Raw genomic sequence first — 17,480 nt, forward strand, 5'->3', positions numbered from 1 at the left:
AACTGTCGGCCTCTACCACCCATGAAGGCAACTTATTCCAGTAATTTATAACTCGCTGGCTAAAATAAAACTTCCTGCAGTCCAATCTAAACATTCCCCCCCCCCGTAACTTGAATTTATGTCCCCTAGTTCTAGCATCATTTATAATCTTGAAAATTTTGTCCTCATTCATTTTACTGATGCCTCTCAGAGCCTTAAACACCTCAATCAAATCTCCTCTAAGGTGTCTAGTTTCCAAACTCTGCAACCCACATATTCGAAGTCTTTCTTCATAAGGACGCCCTTTTGCCGATCTCACCAGGCGAGTTACCCTTCTTTGCACCCTTTCAAGAAGCTCGATGTCTTTCTTTAGGTGCGGTCTCCATACTTGAACACAGTATTCCAAGTGTGGTCTAACATAAGCCTTATATAATGGGATTATCACGTCCTTATCTCTACTTGCAAAAGTTCGATAGGACACCATGGGCCTTCCTTGCAACCTGTTTACAATGCTCAGAGAATTTCATGTCTGACTGTATCGTAACACCCAAGTCCCTTTCCTCCAGTACTGGGTTTAGTTGAACTCCACCAAGTGAATAAGTTATTTTGGGATTACTGTTTCCCAGGTGTAATACCTTACACTTTGTTGGATTAAAGCACAGCTGCCATTTTTCTGACCATTCTTGAAGTCTATCTAGGTCTCTCTGAAGAAGCTCAGCTTGACAGTGATCATTAACTACTCTACCAATTTTAACATCATCTGCAAATTTAGACATCATGCCCTCTATCCCTTCATCAATGTCGTTTATGAAAATTAAAAACAACAGTGGTCCTAATACTGATCCTTGGGGAACCCCACTTCTTACATCAACCCAATCTGAGGAATAGCCATTTATCACAACCCTCTGCCTCCTGCCCTGAAGCCATCCTTCTATCCATCTAAGGATTTTCCCAGTGATTCCAACCTGTTCCAGCTTATAAAGCAACCGCTCATGTGGGACTGAGTTAAAAGCTTTGCTGAAATCTAAATAAACAATGTCGAAATTATTCCCTAAATCCAGCTCGTGAGTGACCCTTTCGAAATAGCGAACCAGATTTGTTAAACATGATTTTCCCTTTACAAAACCATGCTGAGTATCCTTGAGAATTTCAATTCGATCCAAATGATCCTGAATTCCACCCTTGATCATTGCCTCCATGATTTTCCCCACTACTGAAGTCAGACTGACAGGTCGATAATTTCCCATTTCACTTTTAGAGCCACCCTTATGTATGGGAGATACATTTGCACTTTTCTAATCCACGGGAATCTCCCCAGAGTCTAGTGATGCTCGCATAATTAGCCTCAGTGGTTCAATGCACTTGCTTGCCGCCTCTCTTAAGATTATAGGGTATATTCCATCAACTCCAGGAGCCTTACTGGTCTGTAGGCTCGAAAGTTTTTTCATTAAATAATCTTGCGAAATTTCAATATCATTAATTACATATTTTTTAACTTCGCTCCCACAATTTCCCATTGCCACAAAAGGCTTTTCATTTGTAAATATCGATGCAAAATAACTGTTGAGTTCATCTGCAACGGCAGCTGTTGTATTTATTACTATCCCCTTTCCCTTACATAAAGGTCCGATCTGGTTTGTAATGCTCTTCTTGGCATTTATATATGTGAAGAATTCTTTATCCCCCCTCTTTGCTCTGTTTGCTAGTGATTTCTCATAAACTGCCTTTGCCTGTCAAACCTTTTCTGTGGCTCTATTACACATCACCTTGTAGCTGTTATAGGCTTCAGTACTTTTTATTGCTCTGTAACCTTTCCATGCCACCTTTTTCTGCTCAAGTAATGTGGCAACTTCACTATTCATCCAACTTGGAACCCTTCTCGTGGAGTATTTTTTTAATGGTATATATGCATTCGAGGCATCTGTGATTAATGTTTGGATTAATAAAACTGCAAAAGCTAGTTAAATTACTAATTTATCTACCAGTTGGGTAGTGTCTATTCATTAGGCTTATTATGTTCCTTAAGACTAATAAAAACTGCACCTATTAATTGATAGAGATTTCCTCTTATACTTGAAACTATAAGATAAGTCAAATTTTAGATCTACTTGTAGAAGCAAGTGACTCTCTCTCAACCAAAAAGATACTCACTATATTCAATTTTGGATTTGCAATGAGAACTTGTACAACTCTTCATTATACTCACGTAATGATTAACTACATATTTTTATAATTTATTATTTATTCAGAAGTCATATACATAATTTTTCATAATAAAATACTACAGAATTCTAATGGAAGAGGTATGTAGCATCCACCTATTGCATACAGGATTTTATCTTCAGATCCTTTTACTTCTTTCACCATGCAGGTGCAGTATTTGCAAGACGCCTCATTCTCCTAAAAAATAAAATTGCAGTTACTTTCAATTTTTAAATCTATATTTCAAAACACTTATAAAATGTCCTCTTTCTGAGGAGATTTAGCCAGTTCTACCAGAATATTTTTTAAAAAATTTATTCAAGAATGGAATGTTTTGATAACAATGCACAAATATTCATAAATTATACTTTATTAAATATGAACACATATCAAACTTCACATATAGTCCCTATTGCCAGTAAGTTTGCCACTGATGGGGAGGGGAGGGGGAGGAAGGTGACTAATGCTGACAAGTGCCCTTTCATGGTATTTGCACTATGTTGCCTCAGCCATACTGAGTTCATCTACGGTGGAAAAATCTCTAACCCTACAAGGGCACTTCGGCTTTGAAAATAAATCAAAAAACTACAGGGACTAAGATTAGTACTGTACACAGGATGGAGTAAAATCTCTTGGTTACATTCTGGTAACATCTCTATCTTCATACAGGTCTCGTGATAGGATGCATTATCATACAGAATCATGAATCTCATTTGAACATGTGAGGGCAAGTTTTTTCAAATCTCTTCTTAGAAATGAAGCATAATATTCTCGATTGACTTTGACCACATGGAACATGAATGCAAAAAAAAAAAAAAACTCAAGAAAATGTAAGCAGCAGTGACAACTGCTGCTCTTACATTTTCTTAGACCTGGGCAATGAAGGAAAGCACTGTTTAATTCAATTTGGAAGAACAACACTCATAAATATATCTGCAGTGTGAATGTGTATGTGATATAGAATGGAGAGAGGTTGTAGAAGGTTATGAATCAACCTAGGTACCCTTTCTGGATAGAGTTTACGACCTGATAGAGGTTTTGGTAGCATCACTATAAGTGTGAAACAATATTCCATAACAAGGATTTGAGAATTTTACAGTCAGTAGCTGTTTAAAGTAATACTAAGAGTGAAGATGAAAACCCAATTTTTTTGATGCAGAAGAAGTAATATTTGTGATATGCTTATGCCAAAAGAGATCACATATGTCTTTTGGAATAAGCAAATAAAGATATGATTATTCCTAGAAATCTAAGTTATCAAAGATGACTTTTTATGAGAAACAGCACATGTTGCAGTCCTAAAAGAGTTTTAGGACTGAAGTTAACAAAGATTTCATCACCCCACCAAAGAATTACCTGGAGACCAGCATTTAAAGTGTTGGTCATTGATATTCAAGAAGTTGAAGCTGTTTGTGTACAGCAAGATTTCTCAAATTGGAAGGTGGAACATGATGTACTGTTTTCAGAAAAACTATGGAGAGCATTTCTGGTCAGTGAAAGGTCATTAACATATAAGGCTGATGAATTTCCATTATATCGGAAACTCAGGAAGGGAGGAATTTTTCACCCTTTTATAGACTTACTGCATATGAGCAAATTTTCATGCAGAAGGAATACCAGTGTAATATGATAGAGAGAGAAGGTGATGCAAGAGAAAAGAAGAGCAAGCCATGGTTTTGAGAATAAGGAGAGAAATGCTATTAAAATGTGGAAACTCCTCGGATTCTTCTACTGTCATTTTATGAAAGAGCATGGAGGCATTTAATGATTTCTGTTTTAATAAAAAAACCCAGGAATAACCTCTAGACCACCTTGAGCAACTAACCTCATCGCTTTCAAGGGTCAAGTTTGCTGTTCTCATAAGGTGACAGGATTGTGTCAGGATTTGAACCCAAATAGGTCCAAATTTTGACACAAGGAGGTTGAGCAATGCATAAAAAATTTTCATGAATGCCAGCTACTGAGTTTTTTCAATTGGAGAGGGGATCTCTTTAAACCCATGTGACTTTTCATATATCAATGTCTAGTACAAACTGGCACAAGGTAAGCATTCCTTTGTCAGGTATGCACTGATGTTTTTCTGTGCTATCAAAAAAACACACACACACACACACACACACACACACACACACACACACACACACACACACACACACACACACACACACACACCCACCCACCCCAAACTGGTATAATGCCAATTTTACTGATCTATACAAGTGTGAAATTGAATCTGCAATAAAAAGCTACATCATGTAGAAATTAAGACACCTACTAGAATCATGGTTGTTGTTGTTATTTGGTTTTTAGGAGCATTAGGAACTAAGGCCATATTGCTCCGGGATATGCGGTGGTCATTCCCTGACCTTTCCGCATCCTCCGTATTTGGTGGTGACGGGCTCGAACCCCGGTCTAATCAAGAAGCATGTGCTACGCACTGCTGCTCCTTCCCACCTGGCTACGGAGGCGCCTCTAGAATCATGGAAAGTCTTTCCCAAATTATAGTAACCTACATGTGACAACAATGCTTTATCACCAATATTAAAAGAAGACTCTACAGAACAATATTTAGAAAGAGAAGTGTTTCACTGAACTACCAATAGCTGCTTTTTTTCTAAAATCTTTTGAACTATTACAATAAACAGTGAACAAGTTATGAACTGCAAACTTTAAAGTTTCTGTTATGGATAAAAAATTTAATATTTAAGTTATTTTGTTTAACTAGTGCAGTAAATATTTGAAGTTTTTTATGTTTATAGATTAAGTAACTGAAAATCAAAAAGAAATTTAACTCATTCAAAAATATTTGCCACATACCTTGTATTTCTGTCTTGATCTCTTATCTTTTTTTCCATTTCTGCATCTGTAAGAGTTTCTAGAAATGGACACCATTGGTCAGCTTCTGATTGATTTCGGAAAGGTACTTCAACTGTTGGAAGTGGAGCCTCACTAGAAACAAAAAATAATTATAAACATTTTTTTTTTTTTTTTTTAAGTAGCAACGATAACATAAAGGTGAGTACACTAAGTGTACTCATCGTTATCTCTCAGAGTAACTCAAGATTCTCACAATTACAAAGGTTGTTATGATTGAAGTAGTTCCAGCAGCAGTTTGTTATATATTATGTGTAATCACAGTTCAAAGACTGGCAGTAAGATGGCACACCACAATATACATAAAAGTCAGTAGATACCATGTTAATTTTTGAGTTAATTACAGGTTCCTGTAAGATGTCATTAGCAACTTATATCAAATCATCTATTAAGTGTTGGTTTAAAACACACTGGAGGTGTCACTTAAAAATGACATACCATTAAGGCTGTGTGTAGTGCTCTCTGTGATTTGTGTTTTTTCAGCAAATGGCTGACATTAAAGAACAACATGCATGTACTTACTTTTAGAGGGAGCAATGAGTAGAATTTATTTGAATGGTTTCCAAAGTTAAAAAGTATAATCATTTTTGTTATAGATGCTAAATACTGATGCTGAAATATCTTAATCTCACCAATATTTTACAAGGATTATTGGCTTCCTTCCAGTAATTTTTCTAGTGGCACAAAATTTAACAAGGTTAATTGCAAATTTTACCGAGAATTTTTGTACATTATGAAAATGATTGTATATTATTACGGTGTATTTGTAATGCTTGCCTTGTTTAGAGAATAATTTTGCTTAATCACTGAGTCATTTCATTCAATAATATATTAGTCTGCTATAAAATCAAAAACTAAGCAAATCAAGTTTTTCTTTGGAAACCAACAAACTTAATCACTTCTTGTCAGTGCTGATATTTGTAACTTCAATTATTTTGAACCCAAAGTATGCACTCCTTTTAGGTGGTGCAATTTCAGTGATGAATGAGCAATATACAACCTGCAAGAGCTTAAAGGTCCTGAAAAAGTCCAATAAAAGTTGTAGTTTTGCATAAAAATTAGTTACAGAAATTAGTTACAAAAAAAAAAAAAAAAAGTTAGGAAAGAAGGAAAGTTTAGATTGTAGACTAAATAACCAAAAATTGCAATAAATGACTGTACTGTACATTCCAGTGTATAAGTTGATTTTTAAGGCAATAAAAATAATCTAAAATTTCAAGGTCAATTTATATGACTAATATATGACATCTTAAACTTAAAGGAATGTGCTTAAGGCTAGAGTGATATGAATTAATAACAATATACGGGGTAGACATAAGTATGGAAACTATTTTGAATAGCTAATAATCTAAATATGTATAAGTTATTTGAAAAATAATCTTTTTTTTTTTTATTTCAGAATAATTTGAATATAGAAAAAGTACCATGAAGCCCAATGAAGAAGTGGACTGAAACTGTAAAGAGACATGCAAAAGGTGAAAATGATGCAGAAGTTGCATACCAGTTCAAGAAGTTTTTGGACATAGACCACAAAGCAAATTGCAAAGATGTTTGATAAAATGGGAACAGTGCACAATCTACAAAGATATTCACCAATTTTGAACTTATAAGAAGTCCAAAAAACCTACGATAGCAAAGTTTGGAACTCATATCTGGTGAGTATAGGCTTGGCACACCCAGAGTCCTGAGATGGATCATTCTTCTCTTTCTTGGTGATTCCCCTTCTAATTCTTGTTCTCTCTCTCTCTCTCTCTCTCTCAAGGTAATTCAGAAAATTTTTTTTTGGCTGCTGCAGCATAAGCCTCAGGCTTCCTTGCACCATATAACTAATAATAATAATAAAAATGTCTAAAACAATTTTAAATATCAACATTAAGATATCAATATTAAAAAACAAGTTTAAATCATAAAGGAATTTAAATACAAGGTTTATCATCACATGTTGTTACAAAGTTTGAATGTGGATGGTCCTACTGGATCGCTCTGAATTCTTAGACAAAAAAGTTTCCAGGTTGATGGATCAGACAGTGGCCACCATGCTCCCAGATTTAATGCCGTTATTATTTTTTGTGAGGATTTTTAAAGGATAAAGTACTTGGTAATAAGCACAGGTCTCTGTAGGAGCTTCAGCAGTTAACAGTTAGAGAAACTGAGAATATTTCTGAAAAACAGTACTTTCTGTGGTTACTGAACTATCCATCCATCCAAAATGCTATTTTCCAGTATGACAATGTCTGCTCACATATAGATGCATCATGTTGTGCCTATGTGATGGCATACATCATGATAATGCCTATGTGACATGAACATGATTCCTTGGCCTGCTTAGTTTGGTTTGGTTTGGTTTGGTTTGGTTTGGTGTACGATTTTATCTGAAACATTTAAAAATAGGTTCTGGAAACATTTCAAAGAGGTTACCCAGTCAAAACATTATATAAGTATACGTTTGGAAGTATATGTCTGGAAGCATGCAAATTTCTGCCTTATCCCTAAGTCTCCAGCTGCTTCAGTTAACCACAGGACTGCTTACCGACCCACTGCACTCCTACACATCCTTGGAAAAGTGCTCGAAAGACTCCTCCTCACCAGAATCCAAGCCGACTACCAAAATAAAGGGTCGAGATTCAGAAACGGGTACCCCCTTCCAGACTGCTAGAGATACGGCCGCAATTGATGGGTACTGACTCTGCCCATTGTCACGTGATCTCCTTAAAAGACGGAAACAGCTGGCATGGGGTGACACGCACTGTGTGCCAGCCGTGTCACCCGTGCCATGTACATACCGGCACTGGAAACACGAGGCATGCTGAGGTTTTTCTGGGTTACGAAACCCAATACGAAACTGAAAAATTTTTAAAAATTGAACTATTGTTTATTGGTATTGTTCTCGGCTGAATAATTGGGGGGGGGGGGGGGCTGGAACCCCACATAGACCGGGGGTCTGGGAAAGACCAGAAGGAAAGATGGTCCTCAATTTATTAATTTACTTGTATAATTATCATCTCTCCTTTTTGAAATATTTTTTTGAGTAATAACAGTAACATTATTTAGTCATCTGATTGTAATAATTTTACTGATGCTAAAAATACAACTACAATAAAAGCTATACAATACAACTCAATAAAAATTCATATGCACTACTGTTTATTTGTTATTCATCTTAAATATTTTATATGATACAAAACTTACCTGAAAGCATATGTTCTTTGATGCCAAGATAGCTGGCCTCTTATACTGTAAGCAATCGCTGTTACAAATTCTCCACCAAGTCCAAGTTCAGAACACAGCTTGTTGGCAAACTGTTCAGGACTGTTTTCTTTTTCTGACATATCCCATTCAAATTGATCCACCAGAGAAATATTGCCCACATGAATATTTAACTGAATAAGCAAAATTAATAAAAATTCAGCATATTTATCATTTTAATAGCAATTTTTTTAATTTTAGTAACACAATGAAATGTTATCTTTATTTAAATACAGCAAAACCACATAAATCCAGGACTTTTTTTCTGAATAATTCTATATAGGTTGTCTACCATATAAAAAGGGTAAAGAAGCTTGCTGGACTTTATTTTAAAAAAAAAAGATGGTGGATTTGTTCGTTATATTTCACTTTCTTTCTATTTAACATATTTCCCAGATTGTATTTGCAACATATAAAAATCATTCATTTTGCAAAACATTCAATACTAGTTTTCAGCACAGTACTTAGCAGTATATATTTAGTTTAAGGTGATTCTATTGCCAAAATCATACCTCATGTTAAAAAATACTGTACAATTCTAATAGCCATGCTGGTGGCAGGATTCAAACCTTACACTTTTATTCCTTAGACAAGCATGATACCCACTGGACTTATCTGGTAGCAGGGATTTGCATTTTGGCTTAATGCTGGCAGCAATTGCTCTGTGAAGATTAAGAATCAGAGCTATTGTATTAGCCATTAAAAATATTCACGTGATTTCTGACAATATTTTTTGATCATTTAGTACACAAAAAGCAGACTTGTTTTATTATGCAATCAAAAGCATTCCCCAAATTCACATCAGTGAAATAAAATTTTGTTCTCTGATCATGTGACTGCATTAAGTTATGCTGTCCTGAACTTGCTGAGTATTTTCTATATCTTACTTAGTAGGCTATGTGTATAACTTTCAAAAAAATCAGAATTTTCAAAAACCAGCATATGCTATGTCCTCAGTATGCCACATTTACAAGGATCTATCATATAAAAATCATGCTTAAAAACATTAAAAAAATGCTATATAAATATTATATACTGATATAACATTTTGCTGAGATAGATTGCTTATTTAAAAAGTTCTTTTACAATTACCTTTAAAATAACCCTCTGGTCATCTTGCTCTTCTAATAGATTATCAGTAGGAAATGCTTCAATTTGTTGTCTGATTGACTGTGCTATAGTTGGAACAAATGATAAAGGTGGAAGATCTAAATCATCACAAAGAACTTCAGCAAACTGTTCAGGAGTAATGAGGTTTTCTGTAAAACAATTTAAGTAATATGAAGTGGGATGAAATAACTGTCCTTTCTTTTTTAAAAAATTAATACAATAAAAACAAAAAATTTATTCACTGTTCAGTTGTACAGAGCAAGCACCAAGGCAGCTAAGACTAAGGGATGTCAATGTTTTTTTTAATCGGCAAACTGCATGTATTCTGTGATCGATTTGCCTGTTTGTGGGATGAAAATAACTTACTCGGAGAGAGGAAAACCCCTATTTGGAACCTAACTCAGGCACAGAAAAAACAGTGATTGTTCATTTATATGGCAAATGTTATCACACCATTTTTAAATTTTTTTTTTTTTTTCTGATTAAACTGCAACAGATGAAAGTTGTTTACAGAAGTGACAATCTAAACTAGTCCTTTTGGTGATTGTTGAAAGGCAATTCATAGCTACTGATGAGAATCCAACTCCTCTAACAGTTTACAAATCAGCTGCTCTGGTAATGTCTCTGATTTTTAAATGTATAGCAAATTCACCTGTTAAAAAAAATTAATTTTTTAATTTTAAATTTACGGTGATACTATAAAGTTAACAGGTTAGTTAATGTTCATAGTACATTACATTTCAAGAACATTATATTTTTACTTCTCAAATTAATTGAATTTTCTTTTTTCTGTGATATTAAGAAGCAAAAAAGTAAATAACTAATTATCTTGTTAAAAATTAATTACCTAAAACTACATAAAAGTATATATTTTCACTTCACCGCACATGCCTCAATGTGATAATTCACTCCATGTTTTGAATACTTTATAATCAACAGCTCATTAAGTGCAACACATTCAGGCTCTGTGATTTAATAAATAAAACAATCACAGTATACTTGTTTGTTTGATTTATAGGTGCAAGGGTTACTGACACCATAATGCACCTATTACAATATTAGTTGGTACAGGTTTGGTATGCTAAACAGGTGGATTCATATCGGATGGTATTTTTTTTTTTTTTTAGTTTTCAGGAAAGTAAAAAGATCATTAATACCTTGTTGGTCTCCAAGGATCTGCGAATAAGTTGATTAGAGAAACGCAGATGGGATAGAATGCTATTTGTTGTTCTCTCAAGGTGTTTACTGTGAGCTGAGTTTGGCAGTTGGAGCATAATGGAGGATCATCCTATGTGAGTAGGTAACTATGAGCTAGGTGGGTATGCCCAATCCGTAATCTAGCAAGTATGACTTCTTCCTTCCTATTCCCTCTTAGGCTTGATGGCCACTGCTTGTGATCATTTTTAATCTGTAACAGTTTATTGCTTTTGTTCTCCTGCCAAATGGATAGCTATTTTTCTCTACTGGTACATTGTATTATGTGTTTGTAATTGTTGTAAAGTATCTGGATGTCTGCTGTCATGTGACACATTCTTGGCAGAAAAATCTGCTTGTTTGTTTCTTGTGATTTCAGCATGTCTAGGTATCCAACAGAATATTATTTTTTACCCTGTTTGTAAGAAGCTGCACTAAATTTATTTCAATTCATTATAAAAAAGGGATGGCTGGAAGGAAGTTTACACTGAAGGGCAGATACAGCTCTTAAGGAATTGGTATAGGTAATGGTTTGAGGGTATGAAGCCTTTTTACATTCTCTAAAGCCATCAGGATAGCATACAGTTCTGCAGTGAAGTGCTACACTACAAAAGGAGCTGTTGAGGTATTGTAATATTTGGTAGAATTACAGCTGCACCAGCTTTACTGTGTCTTGGAGCCATTGGTATAAATTTGGGTGAAATTAGAAAATTGAATAGAGTTAACCGCATAGATTTGCTTAATACCGAAATTTGGAAGTGCATTCTTCCCCGTTGTTTGAAATGTTTATCAACATGTGCCAAGGATATTTGCCATGGCAGTGTAGCCGTGATTTTATCTGGAATTATGTTATTCATATTTGGTCCCCAAATTATGTTTAAGCTTTGTAACTTAATGCCGCATGGTTTATTTCGCAAAGGTTTATTTTTATACAAATTATCCCATTTTGGTGTAAACAGATATTGCCATATAGGATGATGTGAGAAACTTCTGATTTTAGCTGCATAACTTAATAGCAGAGCATGCCAAAGAAAGAGTAGTCCATGTGCTTCTCTATATAGAGACTCTGAACTAGTGATGTACAAAAAGCTAATAGGGCATTTGTGATGTACAGGGCAAGCCATTTAAATATACTTTGTCTGGTTGAGGCATATACACGAGACCCATACTCTAGTCTACATCCAATTAATGAACAATATGAGTGTAGCAGCATGTACCGATCTACACCCCAGGATATAGCAGAGCCCAAATTTCACTTTCTTGGACAGGTTGTGTAGATATGCTTAATATGCCCCACAAAAACTTAATTTTTTTTTTATCCAGAATTAGTCCAAGAAATCTAATAATATGTTGAAAACTAATTGGATGAGAGTTGAGTTGTACGACTGGATTATAATGTAATTCTGTTTAGGGCAAAAATGAATTGCTGTTGTTTTTTTCTTTGAGAGTTGATGTATTTACTTGTATATATTAAAAGCATTTACTTACTTTAAATACTGGACTTCTTTATTTATGTAAAGTCTAGAAGGGGATGAATCAGATTGGTCCACTTGACTTCACTATGGAATCGCTTCATTGTTGATGAACCTGCTGAGGTAGCTGACAAACTGAATGTGTATTTTACATCTACATTTACACATGAGGAATTCAGTAAGGAAGTGGAGGCCAGAAGCTTATTAAACTCTAACAGGGAGTTAAATGATTTTGTAATAACTGAAAGCAAAGTGGAGGAGAAATTGTTAAAGTTAAACGTAAGGAAGGCACCTGGGGTGGATGGAATCTATCCAGTTATGTTAAAGGAGGCAGCAAAGGAAGTAAGCAGGCCCTTAGCCATGACTTGGACATCCTTGGACTCAAGTGAGATCCCCACGGACTGGAGATGTGCAAATGTATCTCCAATTCACAAAGGGGAATCGAAAGGTGTCACAAGTAATTACAGACCTGTTAGTTTAACTTCTTTTCCAGGGAAAATAATGGAGTCACTTCTTTAAAAGCACTGCTGGATCATCTAGACAAGACTGCAGTTATAGTTCAGGCACAGCATGAGTTTGTTAAGGGTGAGTCTTGTCTACCCAATTTGATTGGATACTATGATGTGATCACAAAGGAACTGGATGAAAAAAATAATTTTGATATCATATACTTGAATTTTAGGAGAGCTACTGTTGCACATGGAAGACTACTGTAGTTGAAGCAGTATCGCATTAAGGGCAAGTTGCTACAATGGATGAAAGGATGGTTGAGTGGGAGAACACAGAGAGTGGTAATCAATAGTCCACAAATAGCAGTGGACACTGCTATTTGTGGGCTAATGTTATTAACGGATTCCCCCAGGGGTCTGTATTTGGCCCATTGTTGTTTTCTGTATTTATCAATATTAATGAAGATATATCAGGCTTAATTTCCAAGTTTGCAGATGATGCGAAGGTTGGTATGGTTGTTAATGACAGTAAGGATGGTATGCTACTACAACAGAATCTAGAAAAGTTGAGTGGTTTGGCTGAGAGGTGGCAACTGAAGTTTAGCACTGACAAATGCAAAGTACTGCATATGGGTAGCAGTAACACCAGAGTAACATACCAACTGTGCGGTACTACACTCAGAAAAGACCTGTCGGATAACAATTCAATGACTGCCAGATAATTAAATAGATAATAGTAGCTGAGAGTGGGATAAGCTATGGATCAGTGGAGAACATAATTCACAATAAACTTGAATATGAATAAGGTCTGAGCACAATAAGATTCCTCGCTTGCTCACGTGACTTCGGAAAGAAAGAAAAACGGCAGGCCTGCTCTGCTGAATTGATTGCCATGTGTGCAGAAATTCTGACCTGTTTTTTCCAGCTCTTAATTGGTGATTATTGATGAAACTTCACTTTGACCCAGAGATAAAACAGGTTTCAAAACAATGGAAACTCCATCATCACCAACTCCCATAAAAGACCACAGTGCAACCATCTACAGGGAAGGTATTACTATAATTTTTTTTGGGAAGAGCTGGACATTATTTCCAACTGAGAACCTAGAAAAGTGTACCAACATCAATGCACATTACTACAGCAGCTTACTCAAGTTGTTATTGTTGTTATTTGGTTTTTAGGAGCATTAGCAACTAAGGCCATATTGCTCCAGGGATATGCGGTGGTCATTCCCTGACCTTTCCGCATCCTCCGTATTTGGTGGTCACGGGCTTGAACCCCAGTCTAATCAAGAAGCATGTGTTACGCACTGCTTCTCCTTCCCACCTGGCTACGGAGGCGCCACTTACTGAAGTAATTACATGCAGCATATAAGGAAAAGTAACACAGAACACTCAGCAAAGGCATTAATGACACCAAGATGTACTGGAAACTTGTTCACTACAAATTTCAAATTTTAAAATGATACACCCATTGATGAAATTTGTGCCACCTTGGCATTTATAACAACATCACATCATTTTCCAATGGGAACTTGTGCACCATGTAGCAATAAAGTACTTCTCATCTTTTCTCCTATTGTTTTAGAACCTCCATGACCTTGGCAACAGAAAAAAAAAGCCTATGACTAAGTCAGAATCATCCTTCTGGGTTTTATCTAATATGGTAATAAATTTCCAATGTGGAAGTGGAAGATTAAAAACTGGTAGTATAATAAATTTGCACATAACATTCTTCAACATACTTGTATTTAGGAGTAATGACCTCAGTACATAGATGTGAGGTACATTGGAATAAAGAACTATGTTCAGATTTTTGAACTCTGGCATAACATTTAAAAGAAACAAGCAAATTGCTTTACTCATGCCAGAAGAGAGAAAATGAGAAAATTTTCTACACAAGGATAAATTGTTTAGAATTATCAGCTTGTTTGGTCTGTTTAGGATTTCTTTCACTAGAAGTTTGTGATTCAGAAGTTCTTTTTCTTGACTGTTCATCAATGTCTTCTTTCAAAACTTTTGGATCACAAACTGGATTTGAACATAAGTCAGTGGCACTCACTAGTGATCACTTGTACTTTTCAATTTGGTAACTCTGAAAAATGCTCATCTTTTCTCACCATTTCTAACATTTTCTTCAAACAGACTTTTCAGAGGTTTCCACTGTTCTACCAATTTAGTTGCATGTTAAACCAAAGGAGTCAATTAATATACACACTTAAAAATCTTTTTTTTTTTTTTTTTTACTTTAGAGACATAATAGAAACATTCATCAGTTGAAACTGTTTAAATCTATATTTTTTCTTACTACTTCTTTCTAGGTAATAGTAAATTTCCACCAAATATTCATCCGCTTTTATCCCCTTTTCAGCACACAAATTATTAAGATCACAAGACAAAGATAGCCTGTTTTCACAAAGTGTTCAATTTCCTCTTTTAACATCTCTGCTACTCCAGTTTTTAAGCCTACGATAACAGGCACACTGTCAATACTAAGTGCCAGGCAGTATTCTTAAAGAAATCTCACGTGCTTTCAGCATTGTTCAGAAGAAGATGCCCAATGTTATATCCCACAGTCACTTTACAATGCTGAGAATAAACTGCTTTCAATTTGATAATTTTATTATTATTATTACAAAATGCCATCACAATGGGATATAGCTTGGAATTGTTTTGATTACTGCCATCTGTAGAAATCAAAATTGGCCCATTTTTCACAGCCATCACTATTACTATGTCTTCTTTCACTATCCATGAAATTTCACTAATAATGCCTGTTGTGTGGGTGTGTTTTAATTCCACAACCATACTGTTTTACTATTTCACTTATTAGGTAAAAATATTTCTGTGCAACACACCTGTACAATCATCACAACTCAGAGTAAGTTTATGTTCTACGACAAAAGATACAAATAAACATTTGGCACTTATGACATTATCACTATTAAATGCTAAATCTACTTTTGCATTTCTTTTTATGGACTACATGCTGGCCTTAGGTTAATTTGTTAGTAAACATGTGATTACATCACATTTCCCAGTGATTGACATTGAAAAATCATAGGTACATACATGAAAAATCTTGGAAAAATAAATATTTTCTGAAATTTTACATTGCATTTCTTTGACATCTTGCTGAAAGCTATTATTAATTAATTTTGTGATCGTGCATTACAACACTATTATCCCGCATTTATATTTTGCAAATGTGGACAAACACACCAGAGAGCCAATTTGCTAACAAAAACAATTGAGAAGAAATTTCAAGTATTTTAAAAATTCCTTTAACACAGTTTTACTTTCTTTTGCAAAAAGCAGCACATACGGATGCCTCGAGACTTATTTAATGAGTGGTTGGTAAAGGTTGATGAAAATATGAAATAATTCAAAAGCACAGTTTTAATGCTGATCAACAATTGTACTATACATACTACATTTCTAAATCTATAAAATATTTGAAATCTAATCATCACCTAATTGTACTGCTATTTTAAAACCACTGGAACTAGGCATACTTCGTAATGTAAACCAAAGTTGCATTCTGAAAGAAATTCTTGGTCACACATTCACAGAGAGCATAAAAATTAAGCAAGACCAATTCCTGTAGAAAAATCCAGCAATGTTATTGAATAAGAAGTCGAAACAGACTAAGTGAAACTGAAAATCTAGGAAATTCGATTGTTGCTGTTGATGTTCCAAACAATATAGGTTTCAAGGAAATATGTATCAACAGATGTGATGATAACTTAATTGTTGTGAACAAAGAGATAGCAAAATCAATGAAACTCTGAAAGAAACTGATTACAAAGGTGAGATAATGACGATGATGATGAAGAGAAGGATGCTTTTTGTACTGAAGAAACAAAAATAATCACAGAAGTAATCACAAGTATCCAAAAAAGCAAGGTAGTTTTATTTCTAGTTGTTATAACATTCTGGTTGCTGACTTTGGTCAGATAAATGCTATTGATGGGCAGTTTATGATAACTACAACAAAAACTTTAGTCCAATCTAAAATCACTGGCGTTATCTAAACAAAATAAAATTCAGATTAGCATATTTAGTGTGTCATTATTTTGTATTAACAGGTGAAAAATAACAAGCTAAACCTCTTTCTCTAGAGTGAAGGTATTCAAAGTGTAGGGTGTGCCTCCCTGAGGAGCACACTTTGTTTACTGGGCGAGCACATAGCACTTTTTTTTTCTTTTTTTTTTTTAACAAAAAATGGATAGACCACCTTGCTAATCCACATAAAAAGCATATTTATTTCAGTCTTTGGGATTACTAAAATGTATATAAATTTATAAAAGTATGTACATTCATAACTATATTTTATGTCAGATCTGTATATTTATACTTGGGGGGGGGGGCATGTGATACTTAAGAAATATTTTAAGGGGGAAACTACAGTGGTGGACAAAAAAACTGCATCACCTTAAAAAAAAGTAACATGTGTAATGAAACGTATAAGATATTGTTTGATTACAGACATTGTTTGTTGCAAAGCAAAGGTATTGCCTCAGCCATTTCTATAAATATAGCACTGGAAGGATATACACGCTCATTACTATCCTGTTTTGCGGAGGTGGAAGCATTGCTCCATATGTTCAGTTGGCACCGAGAAAAAAAAGTGCAGCTGTTTCTCTGTCCCAGGAAGGGCTTTCTATGCATGCTATGGCTGATAAAATAGGCTGCCACCAGTCAACAGTATCTGGGGTGCTGAAATTAAAGCGTGAAACTGGTGATGAGAGGAGCAGACCCGGATCAGGCCAAAAGAGAGTGACTATGCCTTCCCAAGATTGATTTTTGAAACTGTTATACCTTCGTAATTGGCATGCTAGTGCTCCTGATATAAAACTGGACTTTGAGATGGCCTCTGGTGTTGAAACGTGCACGAATCCAAAGATGGCTTTCGGAATGTGGTCTGCATGCCTATCGGCCCAAGAAGAAGCCTT

General features: G+C 35.1%; 1 protein-coding gene across 3 annotated transcripts in view; it reads right to left on the reverse strand.

Annotated features, from left to right (window-relative positions):
- Positions 1 to 2,275: 2,275 nt before the first annotated feature.
- Positions 2,276 to 17,480, reverse strand: part of Snr1 (SWI/SNF related, matrix associated, actin dependent regulator of chromatin, subfamily b, member 1) — a 131,032-nt gene continuing 115,827 nt past the window's right edge. For all 3 annotated transcript variants that reach the window (XM_090373509.1, XM_090373507.1, XM_090373508.1), the window contains exons 6-9: positions 9,394 to 9,560; positions 8,245 to 8,435; positions 4,999 to 5,130; positions 2,276 to 2,379 (exon numbers count right to left, since the gene is read on the reverse strand). In XM_090373509.1, the coding sequence (XP_090229635.1) occupies positions 2,340 to 2,379; positions 4,999 to 5,130; positions 8,245 to 8,435; positions 9,394 to 9,560 (530 nt within the window). In that variant the 3' untranslated portion in view covers positions 2,276 to 2,339. The remainder of the gene's footprint in view (positions 2,380 to 4,998; positions 5,131 to 8,244; positions 8,436 to 9,393; positions 9,561 to 17,480) is intronic.

The sequence above is a fragment of the Mastigoproctus giganteus genome, chromosome 5 (assembly GCF_048544385.1).
Source record: "Mastigoproctus giganteus isolate SK-2022 chromosome 5, ASM4854438v1, whole genome shotgun sequence".
Lineage (NCBI taxonomy): Eukaryota > Metazoa > Arthropoda > Arachnida > Uropygi > Thelyphonidae > Mastigoproctus > Mastigoproctus giganteus.